The following is a 23,801-nucleotide window of genomic DNA, read 5'->3' on the forward strand; positions in this document are numbered from 1 at the left end:
TGAAGTGCTTCCATCTTAACAGTTGTAAAATTCAACTTATTAATTACAGCCATTGTATGATATGCAATACAATTACTAAATGCAATATAATCTTTATAGCAGCTGACTGGGTTTTTTTTTAAAAACTTTATTATTAAAAACTTACAAATAAAAGTATCACATACCAAATTAAGCTGGGTTCAGATTAGGAATCTCTCCAAGACCACATGTCAGTCAATTGATGAATGCCAATTCTAACTGTTTATCAGTTCATTACAATGTACAGACTTTGGTCTGGCTAATTTTTGAATGAAACAATTGACTGATTTTCTTGGGCTAATCTGAAGCTGGAAACTGAGAAGTTAGACTCAGGTTTGAAATTTGTCCTAAGACCATACTTTTTTCTGGAACCTTCTGTGCAGCAGTTTAAATCTGTTGTTATTAAAGTCAATGGGAAGTCAGGATACTGTCTTATTAAAAAAAAAGTAAGAAAAAAACCAGGGACTGGGGAGAAAGCGCAGTGGGTAAAGCATTTGTTATTCCAGCACCAGTACCCGATCTTGATCACGGTCTTAGTCCCAGTGAGGTGCAGACGGTCAAACCCCAGGTCATCAACTTAACCTATGAATCCAGGAGTGTTTGTGAGAGACCACATCTCCCCTGAGGAATGACACCCAAGGCTGGCCTCTCAATTCCATGCGCATACACTCAGTGCATGCACGTGCACACACACATGCACGTGCACACACACATGCACGTGCACACACACATGCACATGCACACACACATGCACACACATGCACGTGCACACACATGCACACACACACATGCACGCGCACACACACATGCACGTGCACACACATGCACACACATGCACACACATGCACACACATGCACACATGCACATACACACATGTACGTGCACACACATGCACACACACACATACATGCACACACACAAAGTTTTTTTTTTAATTTAAGGGATGGGAAAATAGCTCAGAGCATTTGCCTATTATGCAAGAAGTCTTGGGTTTTATACCAGAGTAGCCCCCACAAAGTCAGTGTAATAATCTTTAAGACATCATCCATGTTCAGGATCCAAGGCCAGAGGCCACCCAGTGCTTCTCCCACCATGCTCTAGTGCCAACTATACCACCCTACCTCATACCTCCCGCATTTTCCCCAGTCCTCAGACCCAAGGCTTTGAACAGAAGGTACTTTTTCCTGATAGACCCTTGACAGTGACATCTTGTTCTCACAGATAATACAGCTACCCCTTCTGTTCCCTGTCCATCCATCTTCCACCCTCAGGCCCAGAGATTCCTCCCCAGAGTGGCTACAAAACCCCAGGGCAGTGAGTGATTTAGGGACGTGAAAATGGCTAGATCAGCGGTGAGCTCCCCCCCCCCCGCCCCCGTCTTGTTCCTCCTCTACCACCACTCGGCTTCTCTGAGTCCCTTGCACAGCCAGACCCCAGCACAGCCTCTGTGCCAGTTCCAGGGTTACCCAGGGCTCAGTTTCAGACGCATACCCTATCCTGACATGGGAGCAGAGGGCAGCTGAGAAAAGTGCCCTATTGTGGAAGAATGATCAAATAGGAAAGAAATACCTTTCTTTCGGAGCTTGGGGGCTCTCTTCCTGAAGTCCCAGCAAAAGAGGAGCGCCAGGGTGGGAAAGCCACAGCCCAGTTCCCAGCGCGGCATCCTGGGGACGTGAGGCATGGCTGCCGAGTGCTCTGCCTCCGAGGAGTCAGTCTGGCCTCTCTGCCTGCACTGCAAGAGCTAACTGTCTTCTCTGACTTCCAGCTCAGCACATGCTTGCAAAAGGCTGCTCAGGTTCTGACTCCTGGGCGGAACCCTAGGGATGTGTCGGCACCTGCCCGGCCCTTTCCCAACACTTCTCCCTACTCCCTACTCACCTTTACACATAAGAGGCTCCCTTGGCTTTCAGAGAGTAAACATAGAGCTGTCGGAATACAATAAAAATAAGTGCCTCCTTTTACTTAGCAGCTGATTGTCAGCCGCCATCCAGGGGACAGCTCAGAAGCGGGTTAAAAGAAAGAAAGAAAATCCCACACGCAAGCGTTTACCAGCATTGCGCCATATATCAAGCTGTCTGGCAGCAACACAGAATGCCACTTAGCCTTTATGAAGCCAGCCCACCCTCTCCTGGAAAGGCTTTCAGAGACACGCATGGCTCAGTCAGGGTCTTCTGAGACAATGATCTCAGAGGTAGGCTGTTGGGTGAAGCGAGCCAGCTACCTACCCTTCCCCCGCCCCCCCTCCCCCCCCCGCGCCCACACATACTTTACGAAGACAGAATGGACGGCTGTAACTGACCCTGTGCACCTAGAGACCATCACGGAGGTCCAGGCAGGGAGAGAACTGCCAGGAAGGGCCTGGGGCCGTCTCACACTGTCAACCAAGTGCTCATCCCTCTGTCATTCCCCAGCCAGGAATGGGGACTCATCGTTGACACCACCTTCTGTCTCCACATGGAATTCACACCCATGTCCTGGCAATGCCACCTCTGGAACGCTGTGCAAACCTGTTTGATTCTCCCAGCTCCGCTGCCCTCGTCCTATACAAGCTGCCACTAATCTATTCTTGCCTGGATAAGAGCTCCAGCTTCTGGTCTACTGCCTTCTCTCTGGGCCTCCAGCCCAGGCTATGATGCACACAGCAACTAGAATAACTTAAATGTAATCTGACTTTACCACCTTCTTTCTTGAACCTTTCTCCAGGATGGCCGCCTGTTGGTCCTGGTGACCAACACATTCCCCAGCTGTCTCTACTGCTACCACCTACCCTCACCCCATCTCAAACCCCAGCACACACTCACCTTTCTGTCTCAAGACATTTGCAGCTGCTGTTCCCTTTGATATAGACACCGTTCCTTTTCTCGCTTCTCTGTCTGGTTCACCTCCCCTGCCTATTTGGAGTTCAGTGAGTCGTTCCTGGTTCAGAAAAGCCTTCCTCAATCTCCTTCACAAAGATTTACTTTGTTTCTGGTTTTTCCTGTCATGATGCATTTTTATTTTATAAGGCAGTTTCTCACTCTAGCCCGGCCCGACCTAGAACTCACTCTGTAGCCCAGGCTGGCTTCGAACTCTCAGTGATCCTCCTACCTCAGGCCCCAAGTGCTGGAGTTATAGGTATGAGCAATCACACCGAGCTTTTATAGCGTTCTTCAAATTATTGTTTTAGATTATTCCTTGGTGTTTAAATTTTAATTTTAGTGTCTTTTAGTAGACTGAGTTCCTTGAGTCACTTCCCCCCCTCCCTCCATGGGAAGGACCAGAGGTCTTTCTCCCTAGTGTTGGCAATTCATCAGTAGAGAGTTCCAGAGTAAATGAACAAATGCATGCCTTTCTTATATTTAGGAGCTGGAGGAAGGGGAGATAGGGGGTTAGTAGAAATAAATAAAAATTATCAGGCTTTGCTAGAAAGAAAGACGAGGTCACACAGAATAATGGATGGTACATCCCACAAGCTGCACTGTGCTGGGGATTGTGAAACCATGTCCTGAAGGGTATAAAGAAATAAAGGACCAGAGGAAGAAAAACTCCTTGAGGTTTATGATAAGTCAATATTTACATTGCATAAGCCATGTGTTGGCCAATCCACCATGAAACCTAAACAAAGGAGCTGAACCCTGTCTTCTAACTGCAGCTTCAGTGAGAAGGGTGAAACTTAACACAGAACCCCTGTGTTCAGGAGCCACTGAGCAGGCGCCCAGAGAGCAAGGGAAAACAGTCAACAGAGACACCATCTGCAGCCTGATGCCTGTCCCCGGGGATAGAAGCCAAATTTCACCATGATTGACTCGAGAGTATGCTCTCCATGCTGAGAGGAGTCTGGAAAACACACACACACACCGAAACTGAGGCCTGGGATGAGCTGCCTCTGTTCTCTATTCCTGGCAAGGAATATTTGGGATCCCATCCCCAGCTTCCAGGGTAAATGCTGCTCTGGCCCGTCTACACAGCTGGTCCTCTGTAGACAGCTAGTCTGCTGAGGAGACACCAAGCAGCTGCTCCCTGAGGAGATGTGAGGACCCTGCAGAGCCTGCCAGGAAGGAGGGACATCTGAGAAGCAAGGAGACCTGGAGGCCACCTCTTCAGCAGCAGGAGCAAGAGAAGGTGTCTGTTCTGCCCAGAATGGCTTCTCTCATTTAGGGCTGGCACTCAGGCGGGCTACAGGTGTCAGAGAACCCCCCACTGTGGGAGGTAAGGCTCTTTATGTCCAGCTACCATTCTGGCCAGTTTCCACACTTTTGTCGGCTTTTCTAAGGATCAAAAAGAACTTCAGCTAGACTTGCTGTTAACTTCCTCCATGGGAACTAGTTCTACAAGAAGCTGTTCGCTTCACTGAGTCCTTTCTTGGTGGGCATCAGCCAACGGCAAGAACAGCCCGGGACAGTGGCCCAGAGTGACTCTGATGTGGAGAGGCTCCTCCTTAACCAGTCCATTAAACACAAGCCAGGTACTGCTCCAGTCCCGGGACCCACAGAGAAAACCAAATCCTGCCATACACATTGAGGCTTTACCCAGAGTGACTCTGATGTGGAGAGGCTCCTCCTTAACCAGTCCATTAAACACAAGCCAGGTACTGCTTCAGTCTCGGGATCCACAGAGAAAACCAAATCCTGCCTTACAGATTGAGGCTTTTATCCCAGTGACGGGGACTATGAAACAAACACTTATCAAGTAAGGAAGGGTTTACATGCCAGAGAGAAAAACAGAGAACAGAGGAAGAGGGAGGGCTGGACTAGGTAAAGAAAGCTAATAAATGTTCAACAGAATGACCCCCACGGGGAATTACTGAGGTGGCCTTTAAGCAAAAACCTGAAGAAAACCACAGACAAAAGACACACAAGTACCCAAGCCAAGCAGAGGATTCTGAACAGAGAAGAGAAGGCACAGAGCCCTAAGGCAGGCGCGTGGTGTTTGAGGAGGCTGGAGAGGAACGGGCATGGGGCGGGAACTAGAAAACACGGACAAAGAGATAACAAAGGCAACGTTGTGCATGGTGAATCTGTGTGAAGCTTTTACTTTGATAAAGGAAGAGTAGGAAAGGATTGAGCAGAGGGGACTTGACATGATTGACATGACATTAGCATGTCTGTCAGAGGGCAGGTGAGCAAGGTTAGTGGTGGGTTTGAGCAGGAAGGATTCTGTTTCTGACCAGGTGGAGGAATGGAGGTAGTGAGAAGTGGCCGAGACATACATGGGAAACGCACAGCTGCCATAGGGCCTGGAAGGAGATGGCAGTGTGTCTTGGTGATGTCACAGTTTTGGGAGAATGTCCTGCGATCCAATTGCAGTTCACTGATGGCACCGTACAATGAGCCCTGGCTCTAGCCCTACCCCTGGCTCTCTCCAGATAGTCTCCTGGGGGACTATGTACCCTTTCATGTCTAGAGTTCCCTCATGTAACATGGGAAGAACCAACGAGGGATGGCATGGCTGTAGTGAAGCTCTGTTGTCTGCAGGCCATGTTAGGTCTGGGAATGACTTTTCTAAGAAGTGCTGTGTGACACTTGTCTTTATAAATCCAACCTTTACCTCACCTGTAACCGAGTTAATAACATGCATTGAGATCATTTAGAACTAGGCACTCATTTGGCTTCCACACCGCGTCCCAGCTATTTAGACTAACGACTTCTAAGAGAAGCAACCTCATCGATCTTATGACACTTTGGACTCCTCAGTGAGGCCCCATGCTACCTATTTCTCCTTTGAGGCTCAGCCATGCACCTGCCTCAGAACAAGGAGTGTGCCTGTAAGATGTGGTTACTAAAGACCATCTGCTGAAAGCAGGAAGGCCTTGAAGCAATGCCCCCAACAAACATGATGCAAACGGCTTGCAGATACCGACTGGTGCTATCTGGCTGTGGCCTTGTGAGCTGTTCTGAGTCAGTAGGGCCCTAAAAACAATTTCCTCAATTTCCCAGCTTCGAGACTCCTAGAAAAGATTGATCAAGACAGAAGTTCTTCATTTCTTTTTGAGGCCATCTTTGCTATGTTGTTCAATAAGTAGAAAGGGCAGCCTTTGGAGGGATCAGAACTCTTCAGCCTCAGGTAAATGACACCAAGGGTTGGTTTCCTTTCTTTTACTCTATGACACTGCCACATTGGTCCAGTGAGTCATCATCACACCACAGCTAACACGGTTCCCTTCCCCAAATAAGCCCATAGTGCTCCCTCCACTCCCAGTACTAAAACTCAGCTTTTTTCTCAGGGTGGTGGCTGACGGTTTGATGGAGGAACCCTTTGAGTATGGGGACAGAGCACAGCAGGGCAGCAGGCCCAGTCTCTTCCAGGCTGCTGGAAGGCACAGGTCCCCGGGAGAGCACAGAGCAGATGCAAAGCCAGTAACACCCATGAGCCCTGCCGATGACCAAAGGCCTTCACTAGGAAAAGGGCGTGTCAGCAGGCCCTTGGCCTTGCCATCCAGGACCTAAGGAAGGTTGTGGTGAAGATATTACAGAGGGCATGGCACAGGAGCAAGCTTTCATATGTAAATAAATAAATAAATAAAACCTTCTTCTTGGCACAGTTCCCATCATGGAAGCTTGTGTCTAGGACTTGGGAAACAGCCAGCGTAGCTGCAGAGCTTTCTGTGCATTGGTGCCGACATTAATGACAGCCTTGGCAGACACTCTTATTCTGAAGGCTTCTTTCTCCAAGCCCCGCCTGGTGGGCCACAGGACCCACGTCCCCAGGCAAAATCCTGACCTCAGCTGAGCCAGGTGGAGTTTCTTTCTCTGGGGTTAACAATGGGTCTGCAGAGATTGAGTTAGTGCTGGCAGGAGAGACGCAGAGAAGTTGGCTGGCATAAGAATAGATGCGTGACAAGTGTGGGCACGAGGGACTGCTGGCTAGTCAGGAACAAGGCAGGCGTGCAAAGAGAAGCCAATGGGTGAAGGCATCACCCAGAGAAACTGATAGAATTTTATTTTTCAGTTCCTGAACCTGTGGGGTCCATGGCAGTCCCTGTCTTCAGTGCATCTACCCAGCAACCCTTTCTGCTACTTAACATCATTGGCTGTGATTTCTATTCTGCATCAAAACAACCTTTGGAATGACTCAATAAGATTCTATGGTAGGGACTAAAGAGATGGTTCAGTAGATAAGAGGGGACCTCTCTTTGCAGAGGATGCGAGTGTAGATCCAGCATCCAAGGCAGCCCTCTGCCTGTAGCTATGACTCCAGGAGATCTGACACAGTTTTCTGACCTCCACAAGAACCACATACATGTACATGCCTGTGTACACGTACATGCATACATTCGTGACCTTGCATACACACACACACACACACGTACTCACGCATGCATACACAAATAATAAAAATAAACCTTCAAAAAGATTTTATGGTAACATGAAATAACTAAGTGATAAAGCATATAAAATTTCATACATTCTACATTTATCGTTTAGAAAAAAAAATATATGTACTCACAACCCTGGTTGGAACAAAGAAGCATTAAAAGAACTCAAATGACTGATTTTTTTTTCAATTTTACATAACATATTTTGGTATTCTTATAATTTCTGAAAGAAATTGTTGGGAACTAAAATCAATATTTAACCATGAATGCTTCCATAAATGAGTTCTAAAATAAGAGACAGCATCAATAATTAATTACATATTTATAGTTTTCCTGGAGTCAACACAAGTAGCTCATTTTCCTAAAATGTTGGAAAATGGTATTTTGTGAACTCACCCATTTGAGTTACTTTATGTTTTTATAAAATAAAGAAAACATGCTAAATTCACATCTGTTGATCTCATATATATTTTGCATCAGGTTTTTGTTATTTGTCTTTTGTAGTCCAACCATTGCCCAAGAGTGAAAATATCGCTAGGATGCCCAGAGACCTCAAACACTTTGCATACCTTAAAGAGGACTAAATGCAGAATTTACCACACATCTGTAAGACCCCCATCTTCTGGGGTACAGCTGTCCCGTACTGACCAGCCCTGGTTGTCCATCCTGTCCTTGACTTCTTGGATCCATAACAGATAGACCCATGGCATAGTAAGAGTTAAGGCTACCAGTAACTCAGCTCAGCTAGCCAATCTCTTCATCTAGAGACAAGACTTTAGCCAAAGTGGAGAATTCCCTACTTTGGGGTGTCACATTCCTTGGTTGGACAAGGCAAAGGACTTACTATGGTTCTATTTGATCTGGAGTTGGCTCTTTGAGGTGAGCTAGGAGGACAGCGAGATACCCAGAAGCCTCTTTTCCCATACTCAGCAGAGGACCTGATCATGCCAGTGGCTTCAGAGGTCTCTGACCCCTCCCCTGAACACTGCACAAAGAGAGATGGTGCCTGGAGCCCGCTTCCTCCTCCTCCCAGGAGGCCCGCTCAGAAATGGTTGTGCAGTGCCCGTCCTTACCTCCAGAGGGCGTGCCGGCGACTCTCCTGAGGAACTTCACCCACTCCTCCATCTCGACCTGAGAGCTGGCCATGAGGACGTAGGAGTCTTGTCCCACGCGATTCTGGTCACATGAGGCTGAAAGAAAGAGTAGCACATGGGAAGGTTGTAGAGCGGGAGGAACCAGAGCCAGGGGCATGGGCAAAAGCTGAACCTGGTTTCTTAGTTCAGTGAAGCACCGAGAGTCAAAACAGTGCTGTCCAGCCTCGCTCAGTGACCCTGGGTCTTGGGCCACTCCTGTGGCTTTAGCCAATAGCATATTTCCATTGACAAGTCACTGAATACAGGACTCATAATTGCCCTGGCTTTGGCAGAGGGCCGTTTCCACAGAGGTCAGAAGCCAATGCTACTGACAGGAAGAGCAGCTACAGCATTCAGTTCAGCATTCAAGGAGACGTCTGGTCTCCATGCCCACAACCGGTGCTTCTCAAAGCAGCCTGAGCTCAGCTGTGGCGATCTGGAAGGGAACAAAAGCCCCCAGCGAGAGGGACAATGGGTGCCAGAGTGTCTTTCTCATAGAACGAGTGTCTCCCGTCACAGGCTGCTGGGACCACACAGAGCCTTGCGGAGGGTGGGTTTCCAACACTCACTTAAGGGGCACATGGAGACTCACTCTAGTAAAGGGAGTAAAGCTTAAATGGGTCAAGTGGCAGAAAGATGGTGGCAAAGACAGGACAGGTGTCACAGGAAGGGACAAAAAATGAGGAAAAGTGGCCAAAAAAAAAAAAATGAGGGGAAAAAAGGAACCTAACGTCTTCCTACGCCTCCTTGCAGGCAGAAACCTGCAGATACAAAACTTTCTTTAGTTGATAAAGGTGTTAGAAGGGACAAAAATAGTAGTAATCCCTTCGATCACCAGATGCTGTTGAAGCCCCCTCTTCCTACAATGCCAGGTCATCTGAGAGAGCGAATATTCCAACTGTCCCAGGGACACAGCCCTGAATTTTCCTGCAGAAACCGGCTTTCCAATCCCTTTAGTTCTGGTCTCTTGGACTTAGTACCACCAACCCTTCTTTCTCAGTTTTGGATGAGCCAATTCGAAAGGCAGTCTCTTCTCCACGAAAGCCTTTCTCATGGGTGTCTCCAGGGGTAGACCTGGAAGCAAATCATGCTCAGGGAAGAACCAAGAACGACCTGAGTAAGCACAGGGTCCTTCTGAGATGGAGTGGGAAGTTGTGTTACCAGCTTACAGTCATTAGGACAGAAGCCCAGAGATACCAGGTATCTGCCCAGCCAAACATCGGGCAAGGCTGCTGCTCTCCTCCTCCCTACGGACGTCTTGCTGGGCAGAACCTATCTGGTGTCCTTCTCTGCCAAGAACACACTTCAGTCTGCTGCACCATCAAAACACATCTTGATTCCCTGGCTCCAGGAGCCCCTTTGGTTCTGCCGTGAGAAGCCCCACCGGGAAACTTCCTTTAGCCACCACCTCTGCCTTGCCTTGTTGCATGAGTCCCCTCACTAATATCCATCCCCGCTCTGTTCTCATCCCTACAACCTATATTTCACTCTCATTTTCAACATGAGCCATAGAACAGCCCGGCGGCTTTGCATCCTTCCGGCGTAGACGTTCAATTTCTTATCATTGCTGAGAAGTGCCTATCAAATCCCCGTTCGTGCACACTGATCCACTTGGAATTCTCTGTCACGTGGAGGCTTGGGGACATTGCCCTGGTCATCCCTGTCCTCAGAAAGGCTTCCTCCAGCCAGACACTTCACTTTCTCTGTTAGCAGCTTCCTAAGTTTACCCCAATTCCACGTTCTCAGTGACACACCCTCGGCATGCTGCATGATCAGCATCCACCTCCATCCCCTCAGACAGAACGTGTTCTCTTTGCTTTAGCTGTTGTCCCATCCAGATTACACAGTTCACTTGTGCTATGTGGCGTGAGGCTGGACTGTACGCCGCGTGAGGCTGGACTGTACGCTGCGTGAGGCTGGACTACGCTGCATGCGGCTGTTTCCGTTCTTTGAGCTCCAGCCCTACAGCAGCCCCAGCTCTCAGCGGATGCCCAGCACATTTGCTGTTGGATGAGAGATAGCATCTCCTAAAACACTTCGTATGAAGGCTGAGTGGGATGGGTTACCCAATAGGAGACCCCCACGCTTGTTCTCAAGCTGATGGTCAGGCAGGAAAGTAGAGATGCCCCTCCCTCAACAGTTGTCTTTCGTGAGTTAAACATGCACTACCGTGAGCCTTGGACCTGAGGTCTGCCCAGACAGGGCCCTGATCAGGAATCCTGTTTCCTATGGCACCATGACCTTCTGCAAGAGGAGGACAAAGAGATGATGTAAAAATTTTATATAGTTAGTCCAGACTGCATGGAGCCTTGGAAACAGTTGCGGGAACATAGGTTCTGAGTTTAGGATTTCTATATGTCCACTCGTGTGTGTAAATAGGAAGATTCCGTGGCAGGAAGAGACAGAGACAGACAGTGAGATGGACATCCCCTTGAATGCTGAACTGAATGCTGTGGCTGCTCTTCCTGTATCAATGGCTTCTGACCTCTGTGGAAGTGGCATGATTGAATGAGGGACAGTCACTTGACTTCTAGGTGTGAGGTGGAAATGCAGGCGACCTACCTGGAATAACTTCAAAAACAAACTTCCCGGCTTCTTCGGGGTTTGTGGCGATTTCTTTGACTGTGCTGCCAGGCAGATACATACATCCCTGAAAGATCAAAGGTTATGCTTTGTATGTAATCAACAATCTCTTACCCAGGAAGCAGCTAATTCGGGGAAACAAACGAGATGCTAACAGTGAGTGAGGAGGGCAAGCGGAGGAACAGGAAAGCTGCCTCCAGTTTAAGGGACATCCATCCCTCTGACTCAGGTCGTGGCCAAGGTGAGTGGCAGCCGCTGGATGCCTAGGGAAAGTAGGGCAAGGGCCTGACTGGAGACACCTTGTCAGAGAGCCAAGTCACTTCCACCCTGCACGCACACAGTGCTTCAGCGCCGCATTGGGCTTTCCCACAGGGCAGTTCACTAGATCCTCACAGCCCCCGAGTGGCAAGGACCATCACATCCACCATTCCGATGAGATTAGATTGGGAGATAAATGGCATAGCTGACTTCTCTAGACTTAGTTGCTCCTGTTTTATATACAAGTCACCGAGTTGAAGGTTGGACATCAGGTCCTAAGCTGTCATTATTCCAGTCTAAACAAAAACCAGCCACGGTGAAAGCATAAAGGACCAGAAGACTAAGACATTTCCAAAATAACATCAGAAACCTGGAAAAAAGAAAGTTTCCTGGGGTCTAGGAAGAAAGATGTCTGAGAGAGAAAAAGAAAAAATAAGAAGGAAGGGGAGGGGGAGGGAGGAGGAAGAGGAGAGAGGAAAGAGGGAGGGAAGAGGGAGAGGAGGGGAGGAAGAGATAGCAATAAGGGGCAGATAAAAAGGAGGAAAAGCTTCCTGTCTATTAGGTGGAGCTCTGCCATCCTCTGCAACTAATGCTGTCACCTGCAGGTCTCACTGTCTGGAGGTCACCTGACTCCTCACACCATCCTTATGTCACATGGCTGCTCTACTAGTCTGGGTTAGCATGGCTCGGGAGGAAGAAAGCATGTCATTCCTGTACAGGAAGGAATGCCCCCAGGAAGGAAATTCACTTTCAGAGGTGCCTCTCTACACTGTGACTTGATACCCCGAATCACTTCATCACAAATTGTAAAGATAAAGTACTGGCATTACTGCATGTTTGTATAATCTGTTGAGCAGCAGTGAGGTGCCAGACCCTGCTCACTGCTCAGAATAGATTAGTGGAGCAAGATCCTCATGAGAAATCCAGAAGGGACTGTTCTCCTGATGAGGAAACGAGGCTGCAAGACCTTAATTAGCTGACCGAACACCACAAGTCACACTAACAGGAAAATGATGATGTGAACACTGGACAGCGAGAATCCAGAGTTCCTGTTCAGGATTTCCTACCCAGACTTAGCTCAAAGAAGCAACAAAGTTCGAACCACACACACTGGGCACCAACACTCCCGGCAGATCTCCCACACACACACACACACACATACACTATGTGCAGGGAGACCCTGGGACACCATAAGCAACAGGAGGGTGATGAGAGGAAGATGCCCTGGGGGGTATAAGTTGGAGGAAGATGCTCTGGGGGGTAAAGGTGGGACAGGGAAGAAAGAAAAGGGCTCAGGCCTTGCCACTACTGTCACTAACTTTGCCAGCTGGCCTCGGTGAATTCTGAGTAGAGATGGAGCAGAACCAGAGTGCATGGCTCCCGAAAGCAGATCGAGTTACATTCCAAATCACTAAAACTCACACTATGTGAGTGCATGGCAAATGATTTCATATTCAAAAGAATAATGAGAGGCTGGAGAGATGGCTCAGCAGTTAAGAGTGCCTACTCCTCTTCTAAAGGAGCCGATTTTGGTTCCCAGCACAGTGGCCCATAGCACCAGCTCCAGGAAATGGTTCCCAGCACATACCTCCCTCCCTGCCTCTCATATAATTACAAAGTAGAAAAAAAAAAGATAGTGTTACCCCAAGCTTGTCACTTCTTGTTCTTTCCCACACCTTTCTATTATGTCTGTGGTGGGATTTATCCGTGTGGTAGAAATTCTGTGGAACACTACGCGCGCTATGGCAAATCTTCTCAGCTCTAGCTTCTGTGACGTCATGTGGCACTTGGATCTTTTAGTTCAACTTTATTCTATGTATGTGGGTGTCTTTGCTGAATGTATAGCTGTGTGCCACGTGTATGCCTGGTGCCTGTGGAAGCTTAAGAAGGGCTGGAGTTACAGACAATTGGAGCCACCACACATGTCCTGGGAATCGAACTTGGGTCCTCTGAAAGAGCAGCCAATGTTCCTTGCTGCTAGACCATCTCTCTGGGTCTCATGTGGTACTTTGAAGCAAACATGAAATGAATATTTACACCACAGAAATATTGGCAAGTCCTACACTAAGTTTGCCATCAGAGAGCCTGTTGTTAAACATGTCACAGCACTGACAGGCCTTTGGGGCTGAATTCCTTTGCTTTGAAATTTGAGACAAAGGTTTTCTGTGATGTCAGGGCACCACACACTTCCACCAACTGCGCGCAGAGTTCCTGTTCCCTGGCTTCATCCACTACCACTTTAGAACGCTTCTGCTACTTTGGCAAGAGGACACGGTGGATCACTAATGTATATTGTATGACACTGATTGTTACTGAGGTCAAAGGTTCTAGTAAATGTTTATTGGACATTGCATTTCTTTTGTAAATTTGGCCATTTTTTCCTACTGATTTGTTTAAATTTTTTTTGCAGTTTTGGAAGAACACTTTAAATGGTAAGAACATTTGTTTACTAAATATGCACATAGAATTTCTCATTTATTATCTGAAGCTTTATTTTCTTGCCCTGACTTTTAGTTATGAAATAAACCATCCTTATTTCTTAAAATGCAGCTCCCATAAGCCCACGCAGACAGCTGCCATGTCTTCTGCCTCTTTGCTAATGGGTGTTTCCTATTTAAGTCTTTCCCCACAGTCAGGAATGAGGAAATAGAGCATTACTTGTTTTCAAGAACCTAGCCTGTAACTATAACTTTCAGGTCATTTTGAGATAGTTCCAGGAATCCCCAAAGCAGTGACAAATGACCATATAGTTAGTAGAACATTAAATAGATGTGATCTGCATTTGAATGAGATGGTGGGGATGGCAGGAAGACAGCCGGACAGTCACCAGCTGTGGTTTGGGATAATAATGTGACCATCAACTCAATTGCCAACAGGAAGACATTCAGCTTCTTTTTTTTTTTTTTAATTTCATAACACTTGTCTGGCAATGGTGGCACACACCTTTAATCCCTGCACTGGAGAGGCAGAGGCAGGTGGATTTCTGTGGATTTGGGGCCAGCATGGTCTATGGTGAGTTCTAGGACAGCCAGGGCTTCATAGAGAAACCCTGTCATGAAAAAAACAACAGCAAAAACGCACCTTAAATTTCAGAATGTTTATACAGTATATTATCTGCCACGATTATTGGTGACATTGTAGAATACTATTCAATATAAGAAGCAATATTTGTGACATATTGCCACTTTCATTAAATGAAATCCTCATTTCACACTTAAGGGACAACTTTCTAAGTGTGTGTGGCCAGGGAATGCTGGACTTCGGCAGCTACTTCTTGATGGGAATTGTGGTCGTTTTTATTTGTGTTTTTCCAGTGATTTAAATTTCCTACCATGTACAATGCAGCTTTTCCAGACAAACATGCAGTACAACATAGAGCAAATTATGTCCTTTATAAGGAATAACCATTCTAGCCCTACGGTCTTCATGTTTAGATCTGAAATGAATGTGTTGTTTTATCGATCGTTTTTTTTAGCCACTTGGTAGGGTTGTGCGGTTTCCTCACTTGCTCTCTTGGTCCGATTACTATATTCACAGATTTCGTAATAAACTGTCCTTTCAGACTTAGGACATAATCGCCTACTCATCCCCGGTCAATTTAATCATGAAGAGTAGTGAGTTTCCCACACGGGGAAGAAGCCAGGACTCACACGTGACTATTTTACCCTTGTCACTAGCTTGCTTTTACAAGACAGGTTTTCATATGTACTTTATATTATTAGAGCATGTGATAAACACAAGTCAGGCAGTATTGTCTCATTTAAACAAGAAGGAGAATCCAGAAAAGGCAGAGATAATTGCAGAGCCACGAGAAGAGCGCAGTGCTCCGAGGGAGACAACTTCCCCTTTCCACACTCCACAGAGACAGCCTCTGCCCAGTGGCCCTCTCGGTAGGCTGCGGTGGCAAACACGGCATTGCCTCCCAGAGAATTCTCATGTTGCTGACACGCTAGCCACTGTGATCTCGTCCTGCATTTGCTAGGCTCGACAGGTCTGTGTTGTTCGTAAAGAACAGGAAGTCCACTCACCACACACAGATCTCCGCAAACGCTGGTGAGGCAGAGTCCCTTGACTTTCATTACGGTTCCACCCATCTGCTCGTCGGTTCATCTGCTCAGCCACCTCCAATATCCTTACATGCCTCATCTTTTCCTTCCTAATTATTGGAATCTATTTTCTCTAAGAAGTTCTAGTAAAGCCCTTCCACGCTGCCTCTGTTACCACAGATAGGAACTCTAGGTGGGTGTGCAGCCGTCTTGGGCGCTAGAGACCTCAGTTTATACTGGGGTCCCATAGGCATGGCTGATGATAGCCTCTCACTCTCTCATTCCCGCTATAGACAGAATAGAGGGTGCAGGGAGAAGGGACGAGCCTGAGACTGAGGATCAAAGCTATCTTGTGGACTCATCCTGACCCTTGGCTGTGACGCTGTGCCTCTGTTCTCGTAAACCCTGAATCTGACCACTGCTGCCCCCCAGCCCCGAGCTCCCTCTGACGTTCCTAGTCCCCACTAACAGTGTTCCCTGGGCTCCCTGCTCAAACTTCATTCTGTTTAGGACACACAGAACCATCTGTTTACGGCAAGCTAAAGACAGCCTTCCGTCCGGTCAGAAACCCACGGTGGCTCTCATGACACGCAGTGTAAACGCCCAAGTCTGTGCAGCGGGCGCTCACAACCTGCCCCCTAATCCTCCACCCCTGCCCTGACTTCTCTGAGCTCTTCCCCTCCGGGTCTCTGTACTGGTTCTGTTCCTGCCACCCGGAACCCTTCGTGCTTTCTACCCAGGTCACCTAGTTTTCGTGTGGCCGTTCCCTCTGCCCAGGAGGCTCTGGTCCCAGAGGTCCACTTAGCAGCCCCCTCTCCTTAGCATCCCCACCACCTGCACGAAGTCAGTGTGCACTCCTGCGCCCATCTAAGATCGGAACGTGTCTCCCAACAACTCATCGTTCCTCTAACAGCTGCTGGCTTCCCTTATCTACTGTGACTCTGTTCTGTCTGTTCAGCAGCTGTTTCCCCGGCTCTATTCATTGATTTAGTTCACGTCTCCAATGAACTGGTGTGGGAATATTTATGTGTGAATGCATCAGGCATTAAATACAATCATTGTTCCAGATATACTTACTGAACAACAACAATGAGTCCCCACCTCAGTTCTTCTGAGCTACCATGGTGGGTTGCCATCTGTGTCACCATTATGGTGTGAGATTGGACTTGGGGTGCCCTAGGAACCCTACTGCGCTAATGGGAACATCTCAGCCATCTTCACACTCGGGGCATATAGACAAGGCAAGAGCACCACCCAGGTAGAGGTGTCTGGTGATTCTGTCTCCTCACTGAGGAGGCCTAGGGGAGTGAAAGCAGCCAGTGGGCCCCTGCCCAGCTCCTCTGGGCCGGAAGCAAGGACACACACCCAGCGGGTACCTGCGGCTTGGAGTCCTCTTCGTCCTTGTAGTAGTAGAGTTGCTGAGCTCTCAGCACGAAGTACCGCTGCTGCCAGTTTTTCACGATGGACCTCTGCTTCTTCAGCCAGCCCATCTTAATTGGCCTTTCCAGGGGGTTGGGGGTGGCGGGTGGGTGAAAGGCCGCCATCTGCTCCCCAGTCATCACGCTCCTTGACCGAGCTATAGAGAGGAACAGACAGACAGGCTGACTGAGGGACATGAAGCAGAAAATCAAGAACAGGGGGGCCAGGGGACCTGAGAGAAAACCCTGATGTCCCCCCACACCCCAAAAAGGAGCCAGGGCCCTGTTCCTGAAAGGAGCCCAACGAACCAGAGCCTGCAGTCCGGCTTGCCTCTGGCCCCGCGAGCCGCAAAACGGAGATTGGCTGGGGCCTCTGAAGAGGAAGTGGCCACAGCATCTGACAGAGGTGCTTCCTTTTCCTGCGTGGGAGTATCTGACAGAGAACAAAATAATGCCCTGCTCTGTGTCCAGAGTAAGGCCCACGCAGCTGCACAGACCACCGGAAGCTGACTGCTTTCCCTCCATGGCCCCTTTGCGGAGTCAGCCCGGAGCTTGGACCCCACTGCCCCACAGTGTCTCCAACCGGCTATATCCCCGTGCCAGACCCAGAGGACTTGGCACCTCCTGAAGTTTCGGCCAAGCGTCATCTTGTGTCCTCCAGTCACGTACCCGCTGTGTTTACAACCCTCTGCAGCAGGGGCAAGGGCTTTGCTTGGTACATCTGTCGAATGTCTCTGGTCAGATGTCACCATTAGCAGAAGCAGAAGCAGAAGTGGACCCCTCCACCCACTGCGTGCTATCCTCAGCTTTTGGCTTCCTACAGCATTCTGCCTGTCATTTGATCGGGTCCTGGCCCGTGCCTCCATGGTGACCCCCACCCAGAACAACTGTCTCCGTCCTTACTTCCTGTACCCTCAAAGTGACCCATTCACTCTCTGGCTTCCAGCCAACCTTTTCCTCTAACACCTGCCTTTGGGCTTCTCTAGCCAGCGCAGCAGGGACTGGACGGCAGAGCCATGGCCTTGTGCGAGTTCTGGACTTGCTGCTGACAGCAGTGTCTGGGCTCCGCTCGGCAGCTTAGCACATCTCTAGCTCACTGCTCATTTCGTTAGCTTTGGTTGGTCCCTGAGACGTTAATGATATGGTGAAGTTATTGAGTCTATTCTCATCACTTTTCCTTGCCTTGCTTTTGACTGGCACTTCTCCAAACCCCAGTCAGTTTCCATACTAGCTAACCTGGGTTGCTGATAGTCCTTACAATACAGAATTGTTATATTGGACAGACAACATAGACACCATTTAGCACACTGTTAGTTAAGCATGTGCCACTCTGATTTCTGCCACTGGTGACTGCTTCTAACTCGAAGGATGGAGCTTGTCTCTAGAGCAGCTTCCCTCTCCCTTCAAGCTTCAGACCCTCCGATTTCACTCACTCCCATCTTTAGTGCAAATCTCTTAACTGCAAACTTCTCCCTGTTGCGTTTGGTCCCTGCTTGCCTGTCTCCCTCTAGGCCATGGCTCTCAGCCTTTATCCACGTTTGTAGCATCCTTCTCAGAGATGCTAGTTCTCACCAGAACCATTCAGAATGGCGGTCTCTGCTCCACCGACTCCAGCTGGACCAGAACTGTCACCTGTATCTTGCAGAGTGCTATAGAGCAGTGTGCACAGGCATCTGCCTACCTGGGCCCTTCCACCCTGCAGTCACTCTGAGTTCCTAGAAGACACTTGGGTCACACCTTCAGCCCTTAGCTCCCACTAGGGAACTGGAAGAGTTGCAACATACGTTTGACTGAGCCTTCCGTTGGACAGCCATCAGCACGGGAGAGCATACGGTCAGGGGCTGTGGAAGATAACGTTTCAGTTTGATGCCCATTTGGTTTGGAGAGATTGCTTTGTATCAGTGTGTCTTGATACCCTAACAACAACAACAGACTTTGCTTCCAGTCTTCCTTCCCAGCTATCAACTCATTCCTGGGGTCTTTCACTGGGGCTGACTACTTCCTCAAGGAACCACCAGGGCATGAGAGGATGAACAGGCTCTGGCTGTGGAGCAACAAGGAGGAGCGGACCTGAGTGAAGGACTGAAGACTTCGTGTGGCTTTGTATCTCTCTTTGTAGGGGTGTATCTTGAAAAGACTCATCTGTACCAGGAAGAGGGCACACTTGGATAAAGGTGAAAGTGTCACTCACACACAGAGCTTTTAAAGAGGGTGGGAGAGGGAGGCCATGGCATTCTCTTCTGCTGTAATATGGCCCAGTGTGAGCCCATTCCTTCCAGTGCAGCTCCTATGGTCGTCCATCTACAGCAACGTCAGATATGGAAGACAACCCTTATTGCAGCAGAGTAATGTGAGGCTCCATAGGAATAAGTGGGACCAACAAGAAAGGGAAGAAGTCTGGCAGAGGCCACATCGTATCTATGAGGACTTAGGTCTCTTTAGCCACTCCCCAAACCTCATAGACCTGGTTAGGGTCACTTTTAGAGGCAAGAAAAGTGGAAGATCTCAGAATCATCCAGAAAAGGGACAGGGATCTAAAAAACCAGAAAGATGTAGATTGGAGGAAATTCGATTAGCATGGAACCCAGTGGCTAGGGGATTCTTTATACTTAGTTCTGGAGGGATTTCATTATTCTTTAGGGTAAAAGACAATAACCAAGCCAAAAAAGATCATGCCTAAAAACATCTGTGCCCCAAATAATAGCCTGAGAAAGGCAAGAGGCTGTGTGAATGCTTGGCATTCTTAAATACAGCCCAAAGAGGACAAGATAGCCATGAGACAGCACAATACCAAGCCCTGGCCTGGCACGATCCCTCTCACCATACACCCAGCCAGTGTCTCTTGAGTGTTTACTGTCCTCTTACCATCCCTGATGTGCTTGTATGTCCAGGGTTTCCCTTCTAAGTTAGACCATGTGGAGAGATCTGTGCACATTCTACACAGCAGGAAGTCGATCCCAGTACTGGAGACAGTGACAGCTGAACAGAAGAGCTTCCTGCCCAGTCTTGGTTCCCAGTTGTGGCCATCAGGCCATCTTGTAGATGGTGCAAGTATGAGCGAAGTGGCCTGGTGGGCCTTGGCTCTGACTACCATTCTTTGTCACATCTTTGAACAGCCCCTCTGTAGGAGATCTGCTACTGTCTGTGGTTAATTTTTCATAACGAACATGGTCGGTGATAAGCTCCGCAGTGAGCTGGTCTTCATACCCGTGGGAAGTGTTCCCCTACGGGAGGAGGAATAAACTAGGTAGAGAGGGCTGCAGAAGGCTACTGGGGACAAGGGAGGCAGAGTGAAGCCACAGCCACACGGGGTTTGTAGGATTCCCTGCAAAAGCACCGTGACAGTTTTAGTGAGGCCAGAAACCCACCCTCATTCTAGCAGAAAGAAGAAGACCAAGCCCCCAGCAAGCACTGTGCTGGAAAACACAGCACTCTCTGTAAGTGGCTGTAGGCAGATGAACGCATTAGGATACATAGAATTAAGTAAAACTATGTTCCCATCCGTCATATTTCAGGTACTCGACTGCCGATGGACTAGTGGGCCCAGAGAAGACTTGGGTATAGAATGGGGCTTCAACCTTTTTCTGAGAGGGACAAGGGAGCCATTTCATGTTACTGAATAAGGGGGACCACACAAAAAGGACATTTTGTAATGAGATTGTCCATGCTGAATTATAGTCTACAGGGAGAGGAGAGGAACAGAAGATGTGCTGTACACCCAGAGTTTTATTTCTACAGCAGAAGTTAGTTTTGCCCCAAGTTGGAACAAGAGAAAATTGAAGAAGGAAGTATGAGCAGAGCCGTTGCCTCGGAAACACTGTCACTTCCTCTTCCTCTCCCATCTGCTGACCCACTGACCTGAAACATAACCACAAACTTTCCTAGGGCCACCTTTGAAGTATCTCCACCGTGGGCTCTCCAGCTGCCCCGGTCTGCTTTAGGGGGCTGGGGTGTAGCAGGGAAAGCTCACCAGGCTTTAAAGCTGGGAGGGCTTGTTGCTGTTCTCTCTCCATGAGCTGTTATCACTGGGGACGCCTGTCTGGACTAACAGCTCCCACGGAGTCCCTCCAGACTGCTCTTGCAGACTCACCCCCCAGCTGCTTACAGACACCAGGGAATTGCTCAATTCACCACACTGCTAGTCAAACTCAACCCCCCACCCTACTCCACTGCCTTCACACCGTCTGCCATTCCCACCTGTACTCACAAACAGCCCTGCCTGCCTGCCTTCTCTGTGTACAACAGTCCTGTGACCGTCTCTGTGAGGGACCCATAGGCTCCTGCAGTCAGCGCTGATGAGATTGCTGATGCCATGGCCCTTCTGAGGTTTACCCTCGACTTGGGTTTGTCTCCTGACTACAGATCTCCCGGAATGTCAACGCCTCTCCTAGATCAGGTGTAAACACCCTGCCCCTGGACTTGGGGTTTTGGTGGATTTCTGTTCACTTTCTGCTCTCCCTACACACCCAACCCACAGGACAGTGTGCTTCTTGCGTGGATTTCCTCTTTAAAAGTTCTTGCTCACCCTTTGAGAGTCACATCAGGACACACCTGCACCACCCAGCAGCTAAACTCAGCAGTGTTCCAGCGCTGTCCCCTCTTCACCAGGGGCACATAAGCAGTCCAGCATCCGACACCTCGCCTGCAGTTTTCCTACCGTCTCCCTCTCCACTTGCAATGTAAGAGGACAAGGACACTGCTTCTCTTCTTGCCCTTGTTCATCCTGTGTCCTGGCTCCGAGTGAAGAGCAGTCAGGACGCAGAGGGGTACAGATGCTTCTGTAACAGTGGCCATGGCTGAGTCTCAGCTGACTCTAGGTTGTGTTTCTTCTTTCATGAGTTTGTGAGTATCAGGGGCAATGTGTGAGTGATTAACCCTCAAGAGTTAACAATGATAATGGACCTACCTCAGCCAGCGCCTAGTTTTAAAACACAAGAATTGACCAGCACTGGAGTGGTAGAGGCAAGCAGATCTCTGCGACTTTGAGGCCAACTTGGTCTACAGACAGGAGAGCCAGGGCTACACAAAAAAAAAAAAAAAAAAAACAAAACAAAACAAAACAAACAACAACAAAAACCCCACAAGAGTTGAAAAGCAAGTAGTGCTGTGAACATTATTATTGTACGTACGTAGTTGATTTAATGTCAAACAAGATGGCAGTGATAGATTGGGAAGGGTGAGGGATAAAAGGGAGGAAGGTGGAAGTGGAAGGTTACCAGGACACCACACGGTATCCCAGGTGGAGCAGACGAGCCTGGGTGAGGAAGGGGCTAGCGGGCAAGGACGCACTGTGAGATGCAACTGAGAAGGGATGGGCAGGCTGAGTGCAGAATGAATAAAAAGGAGCCAGGAGTCTGTGGGCTTGGGGTTGCATGGCTCAGGAAAGCTACCCTTCCCACTGCTCGCACAGCCTACATTGCCGAGCCCTTGACAGGCAGCAGGACAGTATCAGATCCTAAACCATGTACCTCTCTGCCTCAAGAAACCCTCAGAGCCCCAGGACTCATTTTCAGGAACAAGGGGGTTGCAATTAGAGAACAAGAATGCTTTGCTTCCAGCCACCCAAGACTTCTGGGTCCTGACATTTAAGGGTCTGAATCAAGAGAAGCTAGAAGGAAAAATTTAACTAACATGAAAACCTCACTTCAGAAAAGTGAAGTGGTGGGTGATCTTCAGATGTCACTGTGGCTGCACAGCAGCAGTGGGCACAGAGGGGAGCAGCCATCTGGAGGCTATGGATACAGTCCTCCATACAAGAGGAGGATGTGCTGGTTCCCTCGGGGCACGTGAGAGTGCCACGCAGTGAGTGTACCACACAATAAGAATACCATGTAGTAAGAGTGCCACACAGTGAGAGGGCCACGCAGTGAGAGGGCCACGCAGTGAGAGGGCCACGCAGTTAGAATACCATACAGCCTACAAGAGATTTGGCCAGCACATGATCCTTGGTGATTATTTAGTAAGTGTATGAAATAAGCATTTAAGGATATACTGAGAGTTATAATCAAGGGGCTTAATATTTGTAACAAATGATGGCAAATTTTTGTATTTGTGGGCCTTCTAGGTATGTTCACTGTCCCAGGGCAGGCAGTGGCTCGTACAAGGAATGACACCTACTCCAGCAATAATAAACAACCAGTTCCTTAACACATATCACGTACTTGAAAGCATCTGTTTTGGTGCAGACTCCATAAGTTTCCATTACTTCCAAGCCCACACCAGCTCTACAGTAGGTAGTACCTGGCTGTGCACCTCCGTTTTAAATGCAAGGGTCTGACTCTCAGAGAGCTAAAGTGATTACTGGATATCTGATTTTAAAGCCAACTATCCATGCTCCGGCCACAAGACCCAGGAAGGAGCGGCATCCTGTGGTGAAGAGAGCTGCCCACATCACAAATCAAAGTGGTTAGAAAGGAAAAAAGCCTGCTGAGGACAGAGACGACCATGCTCCATCTGGGCAGCAGCAAAGCCATGAGGACTGACCACAGGCAACTCCTGGTCCTCTAGAGTCTCTGCTGCTTAACAGAACACTGGGAGCAGAGCAATTTCCCAGAGCGGATCATTTGCTCTCCGGTCCGGAAGGCTGCACGTGGCACCAGCCTTTGAGCTACAGTGCCCCATGATGAGAGTTCTAGAGGGAGGAGCAGGCCAGTAAGAGCGGCCTGGAGTCACTCTGTGACAGTCTATTCTCCAGACAAAGGCACCTCTCCATCCATGAGGAAAGTCTCTGTGACATAATCACTTCTTGTGAGGCTCCATCTCCAAGCACAGCTGCACTGCAGGCTGAAGTCCCACTATCTGAAACTTGGAGGGCAGACTCAAGCCATAGAACACCCACCTGGCCCCCACCCAAGCTGCCCCAAGCATTGCATGTAAAAAACCCCCTGCTTCTGCTTCCGTCCAGAGTGTCATCTGCGACACTCATCAGGCCTTGAAGGAACGCTGACAGAAATGGCAGTGAAACCTCAAACCTACCACCAGGCTTTGTTGACACCAACAGGAAGATGGACATATTAGGTAATCCTGCTGTGTCTCACCAGCTCACTGCCC

General features: G+C 48.7%; 1 protein-coding gene across 1 annotated transcript in view; it reads right to left on the reverse strand.

Annotated features, from left to right (window-relative positions):
* Arhgap25 (Rho GTPase activating protein 25) overlaps window positions 1-23,801 on the reverse strand; it is an 80,788-nt gene that overhangs the window by 25,982 nt on the left and 31,005 nt on the right. The window contains exons 2-4 of the mRNA XM_005364816.3: window positions 16,710-16,909; window positions 11,009-11,096; window positions 8,387-8,503 (exon numbers count right to left, since the gene is read on the reverse strand). Coding sequence (XP_005364873.1) covers window positions 8,387-8,503; window positions 11,009-11,096; window positions 16,710-16,909 — 405 coding nt within the window. The remainder of the gene's footprint in view (window positions 1-8,386; window positions 8,504-11,008; window positions 11,097-16,709; window positions 16,910-23,801) is intronic.

This window comes from Microtus ochrogaster, unplaced genomic scaffold, assembly GCF_000317375.1.
Source record: "Microtus ochrogaster isolate Prairie Vole_2 unplaced genomic scaffold, MicOch1.0 UNK1, whole genome shotgun sequence".
In the NCBI taxonomy this organism is placed as follows: domain Eukaryota; kingdom Metazoa; phylum Chordata; class Mammalia; order Rodentia; family Cricetidae; genus Microtus; species Microtus ochrogaster.